General features: G+C 34.7%; 2 protein-coding genes across 7 annotated transcripts; both read left to right on the plus strand.

Moving 5' to 3' along the window:
* Nucleotides 1-866: 866 nt before the first annotated feature.
* VIP5 (plus-3 domain-containing protein) lies at nucleotides 867-4,128 on the plus strand. 2 transcript variants are annotated; one of them, XM_020373929.3, is made up of 3 exons: nucleotides 867-1,013; nucleotides 1,167-1,273; nucleotides 1,773-4,128. In XM_020373929.3, the coding sequence occupies exon 3, from the start codon at nucleotides 1,830-1,832 to the stop codon at nucleotides 3,801-3,803; it is 1,974 nt and encodes a 657-aa protein (XP_020229518.1). In that variant the 5' UTR covers nucleotides 867-1,013; nucleotides 1,167-1,273; nucleotides 1,773-1,829; the 3' UTR covers nucleotides 3,804-4,128. The 2 variants fall into 2 exon arrangements, with proteins under 2 accessions (XP_020229518.1, XP_020229517.1); XM_020373928.3 differs by having other exon boundaries at nucleotides 1,800-4,128.
* Nucleotides 4,129-7,104: 2,976 nt separating this feature from the next.
* On the plus strand, nucleotides 7,105-16,989 carry LOC109810467 (uncharacterized). Of its 5 annotated transcripts, none has more exons than XR_003805213.2 (20): nucleotides 7,105-7,421; nucleotides 8,572-8,691; nucleotides 8,779-8,904; nucleotides 9,000-9,062; nucleotides 9,182-9,289; nucleotides 10,301-10,378; nucleotides 11,614-11,706; nucleotides 11,823-11,909; nucleotides 12,801-12,902; nucleotides 12,976-13,095; nucleotides 13,238-13,300; nucleotides 13,792-13,934; nucleotides 14,274-14,355; nucleotides 14,436-14,494; nucleotides 14,610-14,655; nucleotides 14,761-14,852; nucleotides 14,948-15,017; nucleotides 15,122-15,194; nucleotides 16,269-16,340; nucleotides 16,468-16,989. XR_003805213.2 is itself a non-coding variant. In XM_020373932.3 (20 exons), the coding sequence occupies exons 1-18, from the start codon at nucleotides 7,206-7,208 to the stop codon at nucleotides 15,191-15,193; spliced, it is 1,740 nt and encodes a 579-aa protein (XP_020229521.2). In that variant the 5' UTR covers nucleotides 7,105-7,205; the 3' UTR covers nucleotide 15,194; nucleotides 16,269-16,310; nucleotides 16,468-16,989. The 5 variants fall into 5 exon arrangements, 4 of the variants coding, with proteins under 4 accessions (XP_020229521.2, XP_020229522.2, XP_020229523.2 ...); XM_020373932.3 differs by having other exon boundaries at nucleotides 16,269-16,310; XM_020373933.3 differs by having other exon boundaries at nucleotides 16,269-16,305.
* The last annotated feature ends 906 nt before the right edge of the window (nucleotides 16,990-17,895 follow it).

Consider the following 17,895-nt stretch of genomic DNA (forward strand, 5'->3'; position numbering starts at 1 on the left):
TTTGCAAATAACGTGAAATTTGGCAAAAAAACAAAAATGCAGGGCTGTATACTGGATTCTCATTCAGTTCCACAAATCTCGGCCATAAAATCATGACCATGAATTAAAAAGCATATTTTTTTATTTGTGTGAACAGGAACACTGGCCTTGTTCAACTTCATTCTTTGTTATTACAATTTCTTTACATCTATGTTTTCTCTTTAGTAAGTAACATTACTTTTCTAATAATAATTAATAATAACTAAATGTTGAGTCAACAATTCTCTCCACACAAGTGAATAGATGTAAGGGAGAGTGAAAAAAAATGGGGACAATGCTATTTTGTCTGTTATTGTTCATAAATTTGTGCTTAATAGACATTTGGCATTGTGCTGAAAAGCTATTGGAAAATTGTTGACATTCTTCCTCGAGTGGACTGTGGAGAGAGTAAAATAAAAGAAAATTGTTGGCATCAAATTCTTTCTCAAACCTTATTGGAATGTATAAGAAATTAATTAAAAGTAAAGACTCAATAATTCGTTATTTTTAACTTTATTATCTTTAACTAACTATATATTTTTACAGTGGCTCTTCTAATTAACTATATATTTCCTTTTTATTACTTATTTTGTAAACATTTTATTCCCAAACATTTAATTTTTAATTTTTAATTTAAAATATTTCAAACACTCAGCATGGGTTTATTTTAGCTTAATTTAATGAAATAATTGTTTTTTATTTTTTCAACAAAATATGTGTTCTTTTAAAATAAAAAAGTTAATTTAAGCATGTATGTTCAGTTTTATTTTTATTTATTTATTTTAAGCATTTTTTTTTATCAATCATGCTATCAATGTATATTAAACTTTTTTTTACTTCAATTATCAAACACAAGCTCTCTTAAAAAAAAAAATAATAATAATAATAATAAATAAATAAAGACAAGTGATGCGGGTGTTAAGTGACAAAAGCAACTGGTTGTTCCAGTGCTTCTCTTGTATTCTGGTGGTTCCACGCACTTGTTTTCTCTATCTGTAAGTCTTCTCTCTCTATACTTTCCTCACAATAGTAAAGAATCTTCCATTCACAATTCAAGTTTTAAGAATCAAACCCTAGTTTATTTTCTTTTATTGATTAAACCCGCTATTTTTTTTTTAATTTTAATTTTAATTTTTTATTTATTGTAGACATTTCCGAATTTGAAGAAGTCAATCCCATTCAGCTGTCGTCTTTATCTTTCATACCATATTGTCGAAGGTGGTGAAATTCATTTCCACTGTAGCTTCCTATAGCAGTAAGCTTCGCGATCTATCAATTCTTTTCTTTCATACCCAGATCTTGTTGTTCTTGAATACTATTCAAGGGACTTTTATTATTTGGCTTTATTAGTCTTGCTTATTGATTTTAATTGTAATTTTTGTTGACATGAGCTTAGTTACATAATTCTCTTATTAACCCTGTTTTACAACACATAATCTGCATATATTAACCCTGTGTTACAACACATAATCTGCATACCGGGTTTTCTTTAGCTGGGTGGGTTCTCTTTAAAGGAGGTCTTGCAATAATATTGTAAAAGATGACAAACCACCTACTTACATGAACTGTGTATCGATCCTTGTCTGAATTTTACTCCCTTATTTAGAATATCTACAGAGATGCATTGAACATTATTGTATATCATAGCTAGTAATTGTGGGGCATACATAATTCTCTCAATAACCCTGCGTAGCGTGTACTGATTACAAAATTCACGGCTCATGTACTGTGAACCGCATTCTCTTTAAGAGAAGTCTTTTGGGTTCTTGTGGTGTATGCAGGATCGGATTTAAGTTTAAGCTGGGACAATTATGGCGGATTTGGAGAATTTGCTTTTGGAGGCTGCGGGGAGAACTGGTACAGCTGGGAGAAACCGGCATTCTCTTCCACCTTCAAGGAGACGTCATGATGGTGCTTATTCAGATGGTGGGAGTGATTCTAGGGATGATGATTCAGATGATGAGCCCAATTATGCCAGCAGAAAGCCCTCTGGTTCACAAGTTCCTTTGAAGAAAAGGTTAGATCCAACGGAAAGAGATGATGATTTGGGCAGTCAGGAAGAAGGAGATGATGATGATGGTCGCAGTGATCATGATGGCGACAGCAGTGATGAATCAAATATTGGTGATGATCTCTACAAGGATGAGGATGACAGGCGAAAGCTTTCTGAGATGACTGAACTTCAAAGAGAGATGATTTTATCGGATAGGGCTACCAAAAAGGATGATAAAAATTTATTGGGGAAGATAGCATCTAAGCGTGAGAAAGGAAAGGTAGCAGTGCCCAGAAAACAGTCTCCACCTATGTCATCATCACGCATGCGTGCATCAGCCAGATCTGCTGACAGGTCAGCCAAGAATGATGCACTAAATGAATTGCGTGCAAAGCGATTGAAACAGCAAGATCCAGAAGCTCACCGCAGACTGAGAGAGGCATCAAGAAATGCAGGGCCTCGGCAGTTTTCTCCACCAAAGCGCAAACAGTTCACATCAACAAGTCTCAGTAGTTCCAGCCACAGTGAGAGTGAAAGTAGGTCCCACAGTGATGATGAAGGATCAACTGGGGATGGAGGAATTGCTGACAGTGATGACGATAGGGCATTAGCTGGGTCTGAGGGTCCATCATTTCAGGATATAAAGGAAATAACTATTCGCAGATCAAAACTTGCCAAATGGTTTATGGAGCCTTTCTTTGAGGATTTAATAGTTGGCTGCTTTGTCAGAGTGGGAATTGGTAGATCAAAATCTGGACCTATATACCGACTCTGCATGGTGAAAAATGTTGATGCTTCAGAACCTGATCGACAGTATAAATTAGAAAATAAAACTACATACAAGTATTTGAATGTTGTTTGGGGAAATGAAAGTTCTGCTGCTAGGTGGCAAATGGCTATGGTTAGTGACTCTGCCCCACTTGAAGAGGAGTTCAAACAGTGGGTTAAGGAAGTAGATCGCAGTGGTGGCCGGATGCCAAGTAAACAAGATGTGTTAGAAAAAAAACAAGCTATACAAAAAGCCATCACATTTGTCTATTCAGCAGCTACTGTGAAGCAGATGTTACAAGAGAAAAAGTCTGCCTCAATAAGACCACTAAATGTTGCTGCTGAGAAGGATCGGCTGAGGAGGGAATTGGAAATAGCACAAAGTAAGCATGATGATGCAGAAGTGGAGAGGATCAAGACAAGACTGCTAGAATTAGAGGCATCCAGACAAGCAAAGCAGAAGGATGCCAAGGCATTGAAGCTGGCTGAGATGAATAGGAAAAACAGGTTTGAGAACTTCAAGAATGCTTCTGAATTGAAGCCGGTGAATACAGGTTTGAAAGCAGGGGAGGCAGGTTATGATCCATTTTCCAGGAGATGGACTAGATCAAGGAATTACTATGCTTCAAAACCTGGTGAAAAGGCTGCAGCTGCAAACAATAGTGTCAATGGCATAGTGGCTGGTGCTGGCAGCAATGGAACTGGAGCACCAGTGACAGCGGAGGCTGGGATGGTGGCTACCGCTGCTGCCTTGGAAGCTGCTGCAGATGCTGGGAAGTTAGTGGATACAAGTGCTCCTGTGGATCAAGGGACAGAGTCAAATGTGCTGCACAATTTTGAGCTGCCAATTTCATTAGCATTACTTCAAAAGTTTGGTGGGTCTCAAGGAGCTCAGGCAGGATTTATGGCTAGAAAACAAAGAATAGAAGCAACAGTTGGATTTAGAGTCTTGGAAAATGATGGAAGGAGGCATGCGTTGACACTGACAGTTAGTGATTACAAAAGAAGAAGAGGGCTTCTTTGAAATTGTTTCTGCTCTTGCAGTATGCCATTGCCACTTGAGGTAAGTTCAGGGTTCTTTGAGCCAAAGATGGTTTGTGTTGTCTGTAATATTATGTATCTTTGAATTTTTAAGGGGTCATGTTTCCATGTATTTTTTATTCCTGATGCTCAAACATTAAAGAATAGACATTTGATAAATGTTAGTGAAGAATGTGTGTAATTTAACAATTTAACAATGATATTTAGCCAGGTTGTTGGAAGTTAAAGAGAGCATGATAAATGCACTGAAAATCTGCTATCATGGTGAAATATTCAAAGAGAATATCTTTCATCTTGAGTTGAGACCATTATTGTCTAGAAGAACTTTTGTTTCTTTCCATCTAAATTTCATCTTTGTGCTGAGTTTTATCCACGATTGTATTTATGATAAACATCTTTGTGCCGAGTTTTCTGTTATAGGAAGGCTCTAGGCTCTATTAAGATTATTGTAGTTAGGCCTGCTCATGGTTTCAGTTCAGCACAGAAAATCCAACCAAACCTGAGAACAACCCCCCAAGGTAACCGGAAAAAAGTTTGGCCCAATTAAATTTAACTGTTTCTTTGGTTCAGCGCACTATATTGTAAAATTCAAACAAAATTGGTTTAGAACTACTGAACTGTTGTGTTCTGAACCAAACTGAACTTGGAGAGGGAAAAGATCATTACCTCTAGGGAGAAAACCGAACTGTCTGAACAAAACTGAATTGTTTCTTTTGCTAAGTGCAGGGTTGAAAATTGTCCTGTTCTTTATTTCCGGTTCAGTTTAATTCATGGTTTGATTTGGTGCACTAATACTTTTTGAACAGCCCTAGTTGTAGTTTTCATGGCAATAGTAGCTATCTCATTGGCTCATTGTATTTATGATAAACAGATACCATGTATAAATCATATATAAAATAATGGTCAAATGCAAATTAATGGTATCTGAATTCTGAAAACATATGTTACTTATGAACTGAAATAGAGAAATATATGGTCGAGGCATTCATGATATGGTGCTTATGGAAGATATATGAACCTTTGTATTTGCGTTATTTATCTGATGGCAACCAAACAGAAATGTCTGATAGGAAATGTCACTACCCTGTAGTTGTCAACTTTCCATCTAAAGAGAGAAATGTCTGATAGGAAATGTCACTTAACTTGTAGTTATCAACTTTTCATCTAAATCTAGCTTTGTGGGAAAAGTTGAAGAAGCAAGAAAAGGTTTTGCACTCCTCCCCTTGTATGTTTGTGCATCAAAAGAAGAAAATGGATGCTACCTTTGAGTATCACGGAGTTTATTTGTTTGGCTGAGTTTTATTATTTTTAAACATTAAATATGATTATTAAAGTTATAAAAGGACCAAAGACGAAGACTGCTTGTAACAATTCTAAAACAAATCTTAGTTCATATGAATTTACATCGTATTTCAACCACTTTAGTTGAGTTGCTCACTTGTTCTAACACCTTGTCTAATAAACTCATTTTTGTGTACCGCTAAAGTTACAAACTTGTGATAAATCAATCATTTTCTCTTTCAGTTATATCATTATTTATTTATTTATTGATGTAGTTGTGAGGGGAGATTTCATTAGAAGTGATTAGTCATCAATAAAATTTGAAATACTTTATTTTAATATTATGGTTAAAAAATACTTATTTTTCTTTTTTGTATTTTTGTAACTATTCTTCTTTTGGGGAGTAAGTTTAAATTTCTTGTTGTGGGTAAAAATTATAGAATTTGAATACTGGTATTATATCATGTGAGAACCATTTTAATAAAAAGAACTGAACAAAAGGGGAAAAAATATCACTCTTAATTAAATTTGACGAATTCTAACATATATATTTCTGGTATTAACCATATTATATATTTCTAAAATTTAAATTTCAAAATTTATTTCATTTTTCATAATTTTATATATGTACAATAAAGATATCTTTGTGAAGATGATTGCAAGAAGATTGAATTTAAGTCCTCATACTTCTAACTATCTCATTCCTTTCCCATCTAACCACTGGACTAACCTTAATGGTACCTAAAGGTCTATTTGGTATATAAATAATAGACAATTTGTTTAAAATGAAAGTATATTTTTTAAGAATAAAATAAAGTCTTATATGTTAAATATGAATGACTATTTTGTACAAGAATATTTGTAGAGTTTTTTCTTGATAAAAAGATTTTTAAAGATTTATTATGTAAATCACACATGTTAAAATATTAGTTAAAATTATTTCTTAAAAAAGAAAAAATAATTTTTTAAATTAGATTAAACAAACATGTTTAAAATTTAATAAATACTTATTTTATTATAAAAAAATCTTTGAATATTTTTTAATCAAATAGTCTACTTTAAATTAGTTCCGTTTAGGAAAGCAAAACAATCCGTCCCACTTTTTTTTAAATTTTTTTTTAAAATTTGTTTTCCTTTTTAATACACCCTCCTCATCCCTTCCATTTCAATCTCTCTTATACTAGTTATTTAATTTATTTTATAAAAATATTATAAAATTATGTTTGAATAATATAGATGAATAAGATAAAAACACTTTACTCTCATTAATTTTTAACGGAGAAAATTAATTCTCCTCGTATATCAACTCCTTTACCTATTCTTCATTACTATTGCATTCCCTTTTTTTTTTACCTACCATTTGCCAATTTTTTCCCAATGAAATACAAATTGATCGAAACTTTAATATCTTGGAAGTGAAGAGTTGAAAGATATTTTTGAGGAGTTGATGAACAATTTTATAATTTTTAGTATTCTCTCTCGAAAACAATCCTGCTCAAAACAGGATTAAACATTAAATATAGACATTTTTTTAATAGAAATTTGAACCTTAATTTACCATATTAAAATCTAACTCCAAATTCTATTAGTTTTTAAAAAATTAGTTTGTGGAAGTATATGAAATTTTATATTAGGACAAGAGAGAATTTATATAAAGCAGAGTAATCATTAATCTCTAATGAAATTAGATTTTCCTTGGAGTATCCACCGCCGACAGCGATGACTAATCTCCTCGCTACGTTGGAGGCACCTCAAAGGGTGGGATAGCTGGCCCCAAAATTTAACGTGGCTGCATACACAAGGCAGGATTCGAATCCCTGACCTTACTTAAGCGTGGATCAACCCCTACCACTAAACCACACCCACGGGCTTAATGAAATTACATATGGTCTCCACTTTTACTAGAAAATAAAAGAAAAAAAAAACGTAGAAGTGAGGTGTGAAGAGAAAAAACGGTGTAATAAGAAATACCCATACATAAAGCCCAAAATACCCAACGACTTCCCACACGTGCCAAAGCCACATGGGAACAGAACTCTTGTAACTCCGATACGGAAACTCAGTCGGTTAACCAATTTCGTGGATTCGGTCGAAAACCGCACCGATGACCGCGGAAACGTTTGCGTATCAGAACGGCGTCGTTTCCAACGGCGATCTAGTTACCACCTCCAACTCCTCCTCCTCCTCTGCCGCCGCCACCAAAAAATCGCGGGAGAGCGAGCGCCGTCGTCGTCGCCGGAAGCAGAAGAAGAACAACAAGGCCTCCAAAGAAACGGCCGAAGACGGCGACGACACGAAGGAGAATGCTGAACCTCAACAGGTTCTCATCGTTTTTCTGGTTCTCTACTCTATGGTTTAGTTAGCTTCGAAATCGATAATGCCACTATCATTGGAAAGTATAGGAACCGATTATGAAACTAGATGTTTGCATTTGCTCTTACATTGCTGCAGCGGAGCTAGGGTTTGTGGAATTGGACGGAGCTCGTCGTTTTGAGTGTTAGAGCTTCCGGGTTAAAGGATGTGGGAATGTGAGGTAGACTGGTAGAGATGCATGAGATTTGTTCGGTGAATGGAGATTGGAAGGGAAAGAATGGAGAATGATCTGTGTGTGACGTGGATCTTTTCCTTTCTCTTTTTTTTTTCAATTCCTTCTTCCTAAACATTGCCGAGTTTAGTGTATGTGGGTCCAACATGACAATTTTACTTTTAGAGCAATTACTATTTAATTCTAGTTGTGCAACGGGGATGAAGGTTGAGACTTGGGATTTCAAAGTGGGACTTTGCAGTCTCGAGTTGTTTAATTTGGGCAAGGAGAAGCTTTATTTATTAATTATTAGCAAGGTTTAAAAAGGTGAATCGCGGTAATGGTTTTGTCATGTTGTCTGATATTGCGTAGAGGCCATGAACACTCCAAAAACATTGACCTTGCGACTGAAATCACGGTCCCAAACTGTTTTTTGAAACCAGGATTATTAGTTTAGGCATCTTCACCTACCTACTGGAAGGACAAAATTTAAATACAGTAATATAGGCATTGTTGGTATTGTTTTTCAATCAAAATTGAAGTTTTACTTCGAATAATATGTGTTCACATTTAATGAAATTCTTTATTACACATATTACCAAGGTGAAATTTCAATTTTGATTGGAGAACAACACCAACAACATTTTTGATATTGCATGTACTAGAAGTTTTATTTTATAGGAATTAGGTTTTGATCCCGTTGTAAATATTAGAATTACGTGTTATAATGCAACTAAGAAGCTATTGGTTGGTTATTATGATTGATGTTTGTTAAATATCATATCTGTTTATGGCTCCACTCGATGTTATAATCTAGAATTCCTTGCAGTTTTCCATTCGATGTTATTGTTGAGCGTTTTGGAAATTATATCGGTGCTCATATCAGATCTCAAGGCATTAATACACAAATGATAGTGATGCCCTTTTAATGTTGTCTACATTTTAGGTTGTTGAGCAAGTTGAAATTGAATATGTACCAGAGAGGGCAGAGCTAGATGAAGGCTTGGATGAAGAATTCAGAAAAATCTTTGAGAAATTTAGTTTTGGCGAGGTTACTGGTTCAGAGGTAATGAGTTTGTGTCAATTGTTTATTTTGCACTTGTACTTGCATTTCATATATTGCTTGACGAATTTTTTACTTGGATACAACCAGGATAATGATAAGAAGGATGAGTCTGCAGAAAATGCAACTACCAATAAGAAAGCAGACTCTGATTCTGAAGAGGAAGAAAATGATAATGAGCAAAGAGAGAAAGGCATCTCAAACAAGAAGAAAAAGGTATAGCTATTTTTTACACTTAATTATTTTGTTTGCTAGATTTAACTACCACATTCCTTTCTATAGTCATACTAAAAGTTTATTTTTGTGTTTAGCTTCAACGCCGGATGAAGATTGCGGAACTGAAGCAGATTAGCTCCAGGCCTGATGTTGTTGAGGTTGGAATATTGTGTAATATACATAGTTTTGAACTTTTGTGCCTTCACTCCTCTATCTTTCTAGTCTGGCCTATGGCCATTCTGCAAATGCTTATAACACTTTATTTTTCACTTGTAAGGTGTGGGATGCTACTGCATCAGATCCAAAGTTGCTGGTGTTCTTGAAATCTTATCGAAATACTGTACCTGTACCTAGGCATTGGTGCCAAAAGAGAAAATTTTTGCAGGTTGGTTAGTATACTAAATCAATGATTATTGGTTATAGATGTAGGCATATATGATGGTTCTGGTCTATATGTGGGATGTAGGGATAGAGTGAGGAAGATAATGTTGATGAGGTTTCTCTTATATGTATGTATGTGATGCTTGCAGGGGAGCTGTTGTGGCAATCACCAAGCCAGGACTTGTAGGTGTTTGGCAATGAGCATCCATGATTTATTTTTCACTTATATCTGTCAGATTGCATGATAATACGAGTGTTATGTGATGTTACATGACAAGGGTTTATGATCATGTGGCCTTTTTTTGTGTAATTCCATTGGGGACTTGTTTATGACCAAGTCGCTAATAGTTCTGCTTTGAATTTTCAGATTCCTTTCATTGTGCTTAATGCCCGGGCTGAATTATTATTATTTTTTTTTATGAAGATGCAAAACAAATATATTAACCACAAGCATTGGTTTGTCCACAAGTTGTGACCAAGCCAAGCCAAGCTAAGCCAAAATTACAATGAGCATTCTGTCAAGTATTAACAATACAGCATCCAATTCAACGAAATACATATGCTAACAGCAGAACAACATTTTATCCGACACATATTTCAGTGCCTCCATCTCACCCAAATAAACAAAAGAAACCCTCCCCATGACAACACTGGAACTGAGTGCACGATGACATTAGGCTGTTAAGAGATACGTCTTTGGTTCATTAAACCAGCAGAATAGTGAATAATTGAACTCGCCTTAAACTGATAACCTTTTCCAGTACAATATTTTGATCATCTCCAAAATATCAACCAAAGTTCTTTCCTGTGCTGAGAAAACATTAATTTCTGCTTTTACGTATGACCCAGACAACTGCAAACCAGATACTGTGACATATCTTTGCGTTTTTTCTGGAACCAATGAATTCCTCTTGTCTTCAATGCTTTTAAATTGATAGTTCTTGGCCACAGAATTTCATAATCATGTACGCATAATTTACTTATATCTCATCAAAAGTTGTTATTGTTTTTGCAGGGTAAAAGAGGTATTGAGAAACCACCCTTTCAGCTTCCTGATTTCATTGCTGCCACAGGAATTGAGAAAATTAGACAGGTAATGCGATTACCTATTGCATATGTTTTGGCTATTTGTCTAAGGGTCTGTTTGGTTCAAAGGAGGGGAGGGGAGGAGTTAGAAATTTTGTCTGGTTGACAGTTGGGGAAGGGGGGGGGGATGATAATTCTTTTCTTGTTTGGTTCACAAGGGGAGGTGAGGGATTTTAAAAACCAATTTACTTTTGTATCCTTATAATTTTAATTTTTTTTTGTTGTTATCATGGTATTGGCATTCGTTGGGACTAGTTTCCCTTGGGACTTTGACTGCATTAAGGCTATCCCTCCCAACATTGTTTTTTTATCAAACCCAAAACTCAAATTCGAGACTTTGATATTTGAGAACCAATCGTAGCACCAGTTAGACTAATGAACTTTGCTCTTATAATTTTAAATTTAATAACACAAATAAGGACATTTTGGATATCATATTAAAAATGTTTTAAAATTCCTTCCCTCCCCTCCAAACCCCCCATATATTGGAGAGGAGCTAAAGTTGGGTTAGGAGGGGTGTTGCTCCCTCCTAAAAATTGAACCAAAATGTTTTTAAAAATTTATCCCCTCTCCTCCCCTCCCTTCCAACCAAACACTGTGTAAGTGACCAACCTAAATAGAAGTAAGATTTGAAATAAACATTGTTTGTATGATTTGCTTACGAAATTAATAAGTTATGTCTGTGTTTGAATAGTTACACTTATATACTTTTCTGAAAAGATTTTGTTGGTCTAGCATTGTTAATTCAATGACTGGATGGTACTGCTGTTTGAAAATCTTAATGCGATGGAACAGATTATTTGAACTTATGATTTGTTTGTTGAGATTTTTTAAAATAATTCCAATGGTGTATTGGGTAGATATTCATTTGTGATAGAGATTTTTTTATTTTTTAATTTATATTTGATGGACGTTTTGAATCACCTGCTTCCGATATACTCAAATGTTAATGATCCATCACAATATAACACTTTATTCAATCAAATGTTGTCAATTTTAGTATTGATCGACACATGCATTTTGTTTATATTGGAATGGTTATCTGTTATTAGTTTTCTGACTGATGTTTTATATAACTTTTCTTCCACATCCTTTAGTGGTTTTTGCTGTCTCTTTCAACTAATCTTGATATAACATGAAACTTTCTCTTTGCAACGTACGTGTATGTGTCTTTTTAAGTATTTTATTTCATTACTGTACTTGCTATTTACCTGCCAGGTTATCTTCTGATTTGTCATGCAGGCTTATATTGAGAAAGAAGACAGTAAAAAATTGAAACAAAAGCAAAGGGAACGCATGCAACCAAAAATGGGGAAAATGGATATTGATTATCAGGCATTATTATATCTTTAACTATTCTAGTTGTCCACTCTGTCTTGCTTGCTTTTATGTTGTATTCAGAAGACAGAACAATTTCCATCCCTCAAGCAATTTTGTTTCTTGGCTGCTAGGTTCTCCACGATGCTTTCTTTAAATATCAGACAAAGCCAAAGCTTACATCTCTTGGAGACTTATATCATGAGGGAAAAGAATTTGAGGTACATTACATTTTTAAATATAAGCGCCAGATTTGAAATACTGCATAAATAATGTAATTGACTGAGTTAATGTCAACAAAGAATGTGCAATGTCAATGTACTGATATCTATATATTGAAGTTAACTAGTTAAGAAACCGTCTGTTACTGGAAGATCAATAAATTCATTGAGAGTGGTGTATAAAGTTGAGGAAATTGTTAGATTTGTGCTGTAAAAGTATTTATCATTTGCTGTATTTTGTTCAGTTGTTATTATTAGGTTGATTTTTTAACTTTCAAAGGCAATCAATTTGAAGTTCAAATCTATAAACAGATTAGTTGTTAGCTACTAGCTAGATGTAGGTAGTGTTACTTATCTCGTAGGTGTCATTTGATATCTGCTTACTTGAGTACCAGGTTGTTGAGATGTTTTCTTTCAACTTCTTCAATTGTAGATACCTTCTTTTTTTTATATATATTTTAATCCATAGAGTTGAATAAGTTATCACTTACTTTGGAATTTTGGTTTAACTCTATAGTATACTATGCATTTCCTCTGTATTTTGATTGAAATGATTTACTAAGTATCATTGACATACTTTGTATAATAAGGAAAACTCAGGATATTTCCCTCCATATGATTTCTGGTTTGAATAGTGGGTTTCCTAGAACTTGAGAGCTTAGCTTCACTCTTTATCATTTCATTGTGCAGTGAAAATTTCATGTATTTCTCTGTAGCTTTGTCAAAAGTAGAAAGTATTTTTATTTGAATATTTGGTCTAAAGATCACATCATTCAAATTTCAAACTCCTTTTGATGAGATGCTTCCCTTGTTGATTAAGTGTCGAGATTATCATTACTTATAGAAGTTATTACTTGGTTCTTATTTATATAATGCTGTATTGCTGTCCAGGTAAAGTTGAGGGAGATGAAACCTGGCTGCTTATCACACGAATTAAAAGAAGCTCTTGGTATGCCTGAGGGTGCTCCTCCTCCATGGCTTATTAATATGCAGGTAATATCAATGTGGCATATTTGTTGTGTTGTTCTGTTCTTGGCCCTTTCATAACATTAATTTTTTTCCCCAGAGATATGGTCCTCCTCCATCTTATCCTCATCTGAAGATCCCAGGCTTGAATGCTCCCATTCCCCCTGGAGCTAGTTTTGGTTATCATCCTGGTGGCTGGGGCAAGCCTCCTGTTGACGAAGTACATTTTTTATATTCACTCTTCTTTTCATCATTTGCTTTTTCAATACGGGTTTATGAATTTTCATTTGGTTAAAGGGCTCTCCGCCCCCTCTTCCCCCTTTTCACCTCAGTGATCACTTTTCCTGTCTGCAATTGAACAGTATGGGCGTCCACTTTATGGAGATGTTTTTGGTGTTCATCAACAAGAACAGCCTAATTATGAGGTTGGTTTACATAGGATTTCTATGTTACTAGAGGGGTATCTTCTTTTTGATACAATCTTTCTATGCTACCCCTTTTATGTTCGATAATAAAGTTGAGTGCCTTCTATGTTCAATGTTTTAAGCTTACAGCACTCCTCTATCTCTTTCTCTATCTCAATGCGTGTGGATGAATTATTTTCTCTTTTCCTTTTTAAGTCCATGAAAACATGATAGAGATGAAAATGAGAGAAATTAGAAATGAAATTAGCTTTAGCTTTTTATCAAGACATTTTGCATATATCCAAATACACTGCTTATTATCATTCTTTCTTTTCCTCTTCTTTTCACTCTTAAAAGCTATTCTTAATGTAGATTGAACGCATAATTTACTAGGCTAGTAAAAGTAACTAATATTTAATTTAACTAATCTAGGAGCACTTATAAAGTCAAATATGGCTCTTTTCTTCATGGTTTTCCTATTTGTATTTTACTTGGATGTTCTTATGATGCAGGAAGAGCCGGTAGATAAGACCAAACACTGGGGTGACTTAGAGGAGGAGGAGGAAGAAGAAGAAGAAGAGGAGGAGGAAGAGGAAGAAGAAATGGAGGAGGAGGAACTTGAAGCTGGTATTCAGTCTGTTGATAGTCTGTCAAGGTATTATATTCTGTTTCAGTTTCTTTTATTCTTGGCATTGGTTTCTTTTCATAGATACATTCCATTCTTTCTTGGGATTAGCATGATAAATATTAATTAAGGATCTATCGCATGACTAATTTAGTTCACGTGTGGTTAATAATTAACCTAAACAACCAACTTCATGAATGTTTAACAGGTCCTAGAGTTATGTTTCTTGTTAAGGTTCATGTTTCTAATTCTCTACTTGTGTGTGGTGGTTGTTAGTCTGTTAAGGTCTGGTTTTGGGCTTGTTGTATTTAATCTCCTGTATTTGTGAACTCATTTTTTCCCCATTTTATGTTTCTTTTTCCTCCCCAGCACTCCCACTGGAGTGGAGACACCTGATGTTATTGACCTTCGTAAGCAGCAGAGGAAAGAACCTGAAAGGCCTCTTTATCAAGTGAGTCTTTCTATTTCTGCTCTTTCATCAGTTATAGCTCTTTGATCAATTGTTTGTCATTAATCATGTTTTCCGTGTAGGTGCTTGAAGAGAAGGAGGAAAAAATTGCTCCAGGAACTTTGCTTGGAACCACACACACGTATGCAAAATTGGCACATTTATTTATTTATTTATTTATAATATTTGGCTGGCTTGTCTTTTCTCCCTCGCAATTATTTGTTTATTAACAAGTTCTGATGTCCCTTTCTCTCCAGTTATGTGGTTAACACTGGCACCCAGGACAAATCAGGGGCTAAAAGGGTAAACTTAAAGAGTTTCCTCTCTATTTTTTTTTTTGGGAGAAAAAGGGGGGAGAGGTTTTCATGATGATACTGATTGGTGGATAACATGTTTCATGTTTTCCAGGTTGATTTACTCCGAGGTCAAAAGTCAGATAAAGTGGATGTCACTTTACTGCCTGAAGAGTTGGATGCCATGGAAAATGTTTTACCTGCAAAGTATGAATTATATTTTTAAAAAACATTTGTTGCCTGTTAGTTATATTCACATCATGGATGGGTAAGATTTCTTACCTCTGTTGGAACTGTTCCAGGTATGAAGAAGCAAGGGAGGAAGAGAAGTTACGAAATCAGCGTGAGGATTTCAGTGACATGGTTGCAGAGGTGTGTTACATTTAATTTTCATATCATTAAGACTTATTGATATTGTTATTAATAATAACTTAGGTCTTGTTTTGTATGTTTAATTATGCAACCAACTGGTGCAGAATGAGAAGAGGAAGAAAAGAAAGATGCAAGAAAAGGAGGGCAAGTCCAAGAAGAAGGACTTTAAGTTTTAAGGTGGTTTCATGTCTTTTTTCTTTTGAAGAAAAAATGGGGGAGCTGGAAGTTATCCATTCATCAAATTGTCATTTTCCATTACGAGAGTATTGATTGTTAGCTGTGTAGTATGGCATTTTTATCATGTTATTGTTTGCAAATAGCTTTCATGGTTTTGGTTAGGAATATTCTACTCATAAAACTATGAAATCCTTATACAGTGCTGATGCTTTAGTTGAAAACACAAAACAATTAATCATTATTAAGGTTGGTATATGGAATCCGTTGTGGAGGCAGATATTTAGATGATCCTTCGTTATTATGCTTGGTATGACATGGATGTCTGTTGGTGCAAATAGGATAGTGAAAGTATACTGTAATTTTGAATCCTTTATTCTCATTTATCTATCTTAATACTGAAACTTAAGATCACGATCTTGTGGTTTTGATTCTAATTAGAAATCCTGTTGGAAGGAGTGTTATATTCAGAGAGGGGTTGCTGTGGAGGTAGGGTTTGAGGCCGGAGGTGTCTTATGGGAATCATATCATTTTTGTCATTAATTTTTCTTTTTATTCTTATTTTTACTAGTATTATTTACCTCAAGTCTTGGCTGCGTGTCCAATAATGTATAAAATGGTAGAGGTTGGTTTAGCTTTTCCAGATTTATTTTCCCCTTAAAAGTTATAGTTTTTGTTCATTAGAAAAAAGTTGCTTATTTAAGATTTTTTGTTTAACTGTGTTTAGCCTTGCTACTTTATATACATCACTTTACTTGGTTTAGTTCACATATTTGACTCCTAAATTGAAGGTAAAAGTATTTCATTAATTCATCAGATAGAATAGTGTTGATTAAGAAAATGATGAGTAAGATATACATGTATTTCTTTTCTTGTTATATATGCATGTATTATATTCTAATTTATCATTAACTTTTAAATTAATAATTATAATTGTACTTTATCTTGTAAAGTAGTACATCTCTTGATTTTAAAATAGTTAAATCTTCACAATTGTCATAAACTTGTGGATGAGGCCATCATAAACTTGTGGATGAGGCCATTGGCTAAGCCTAATGAGAGAAGTTTGATTCCCAGGTATTAATCAGTGTGATTCTATCTCAAGCCAAGCCAGGTGAGGTACAGTACAGTACCCCTATAAATAATTATGTCAGTAGCAGCCTTTTTTTACTTTTATTTTGTCAATGTATACTTGGACCTATTTGTACAGTAATTCAACTTGACATAAATGACAAGTGTTGTGTTGTGCAATAACCGTTGGTTGGATCTCATACAGAACAGAAGAACGATTCCCCAGTGAGAATATGAAAACAGGGATGCCGTTTGCGACAGACCAAACAATAGAAGAATTGTTTATTTTTGCTTAGACTCCTCACTATTAAGGTATTGACATACTACTAAAATTGTTCCATCAAGATTGTTTATGTTTATAGGTGTTGAGGCACCCAACCCTAGAATTATTGGAAGGCGTCCAATCCAGTGAGTGACTTATGCATGCCATTATTCTTTTGGCAACAGAGCTTGGCTCCACTCTCAATCAAATCTATTATTACTTCTTCCTTACTCAGTTCCCTACCTGTACAACTACGTAGCTATGCTATCATATTCTTGTCCCACCGCCATCACCGCCTATACCTATCACAATTTCAAATGAAGGGTTCTCATTGGTTTCGGCTTTTGGGAGTGTAAATGGATGCATGTTACATGTAGTTTTATTCGTGCTAATTTGACACATGACAACTACTACTTTTCATTTGGCAACAAAATGTTCAATCCAAAGGTCAGAATTGAGAAGCCATTCGTCATGGCTTGGCGTCCTAATTTTCTAGATCTAGACCCACACATTTGATGGCTTTTCCCCACCATGTATGGTACGTATCAAATGGAAGATTCGGCCACAGCATGTATCTTTTAGCAAGCTCGATCGTGATGCTTGTGTGGCATGCCATGATTAACATGCATTCTCTTCTCTCCTCGTGGATGTCAACGTCTAAGTGCTGCACAATTAGGTGGAGAGTCCTTTCGGAGTCACCTATTTTAACAAAGAATCGGATTAGACTGAAAATCCCACACACACACAACAAAATTTTGGAATTTTACAAAATAAAACCAATCAGGCCAACTATAAAGAGGAAACATCCCATCAAATCTCTATACAAAAATGCTTCCTTGTCACAAGGGTGCGGCTTCAGGTTCCTTAAGTTTTACATATAGAGAGCGACTTTGATGTAACAGTTTTTATAAATTTACAAATAATTTAATTTTACAGATGTGGATTGTTAAAAAAAAAAAAGTGTTACTTATAACCAAAGTGTTGTTACTTGATTGTAGATGCGAGTCTTGGACCTCAAGTCATGAAGCTTCTTAATAATTTTTTGTCCATGACAACAACGTGAGTGGAGAGTATACCTGTAAAGACAGTCTGATGTCTAAGTAAAAATTTTACACATGAAAGAGAGAAAATTTAATTAGATCATCTTGCTGGGGGTCAACCACGTTTATACTTGACAACCAAGAATGATTAGGATACGCATAATAAGAAGTGTTCTCTCTTAATGAGATAAAATAATTGCGGAAGTGAGATTTTGTGACACTGTCCTTTCATTATTAATAAATTTTAAGATTCTTTGGAGAATTTTCTAGATCACGATTCATAACCCAAAGTATTTTCATTACCCTCAGTTTTGTACAATAGGACTATAGT

This window comes from Cajanus cajan, chromosome 2 (genome assembly GCF_000230855.2).
Source record: "Cajanus cajan strain Asha chromosome 2, NIPB_CcT2T_4, whole genome shotgun sequence".
Lineage (NCBI taxonomy): Eukaryota > Viridiplantae > Streptophyta > Magnoliopsida > Fabales > Fabaceae > Cajanus > Cajanus cajan.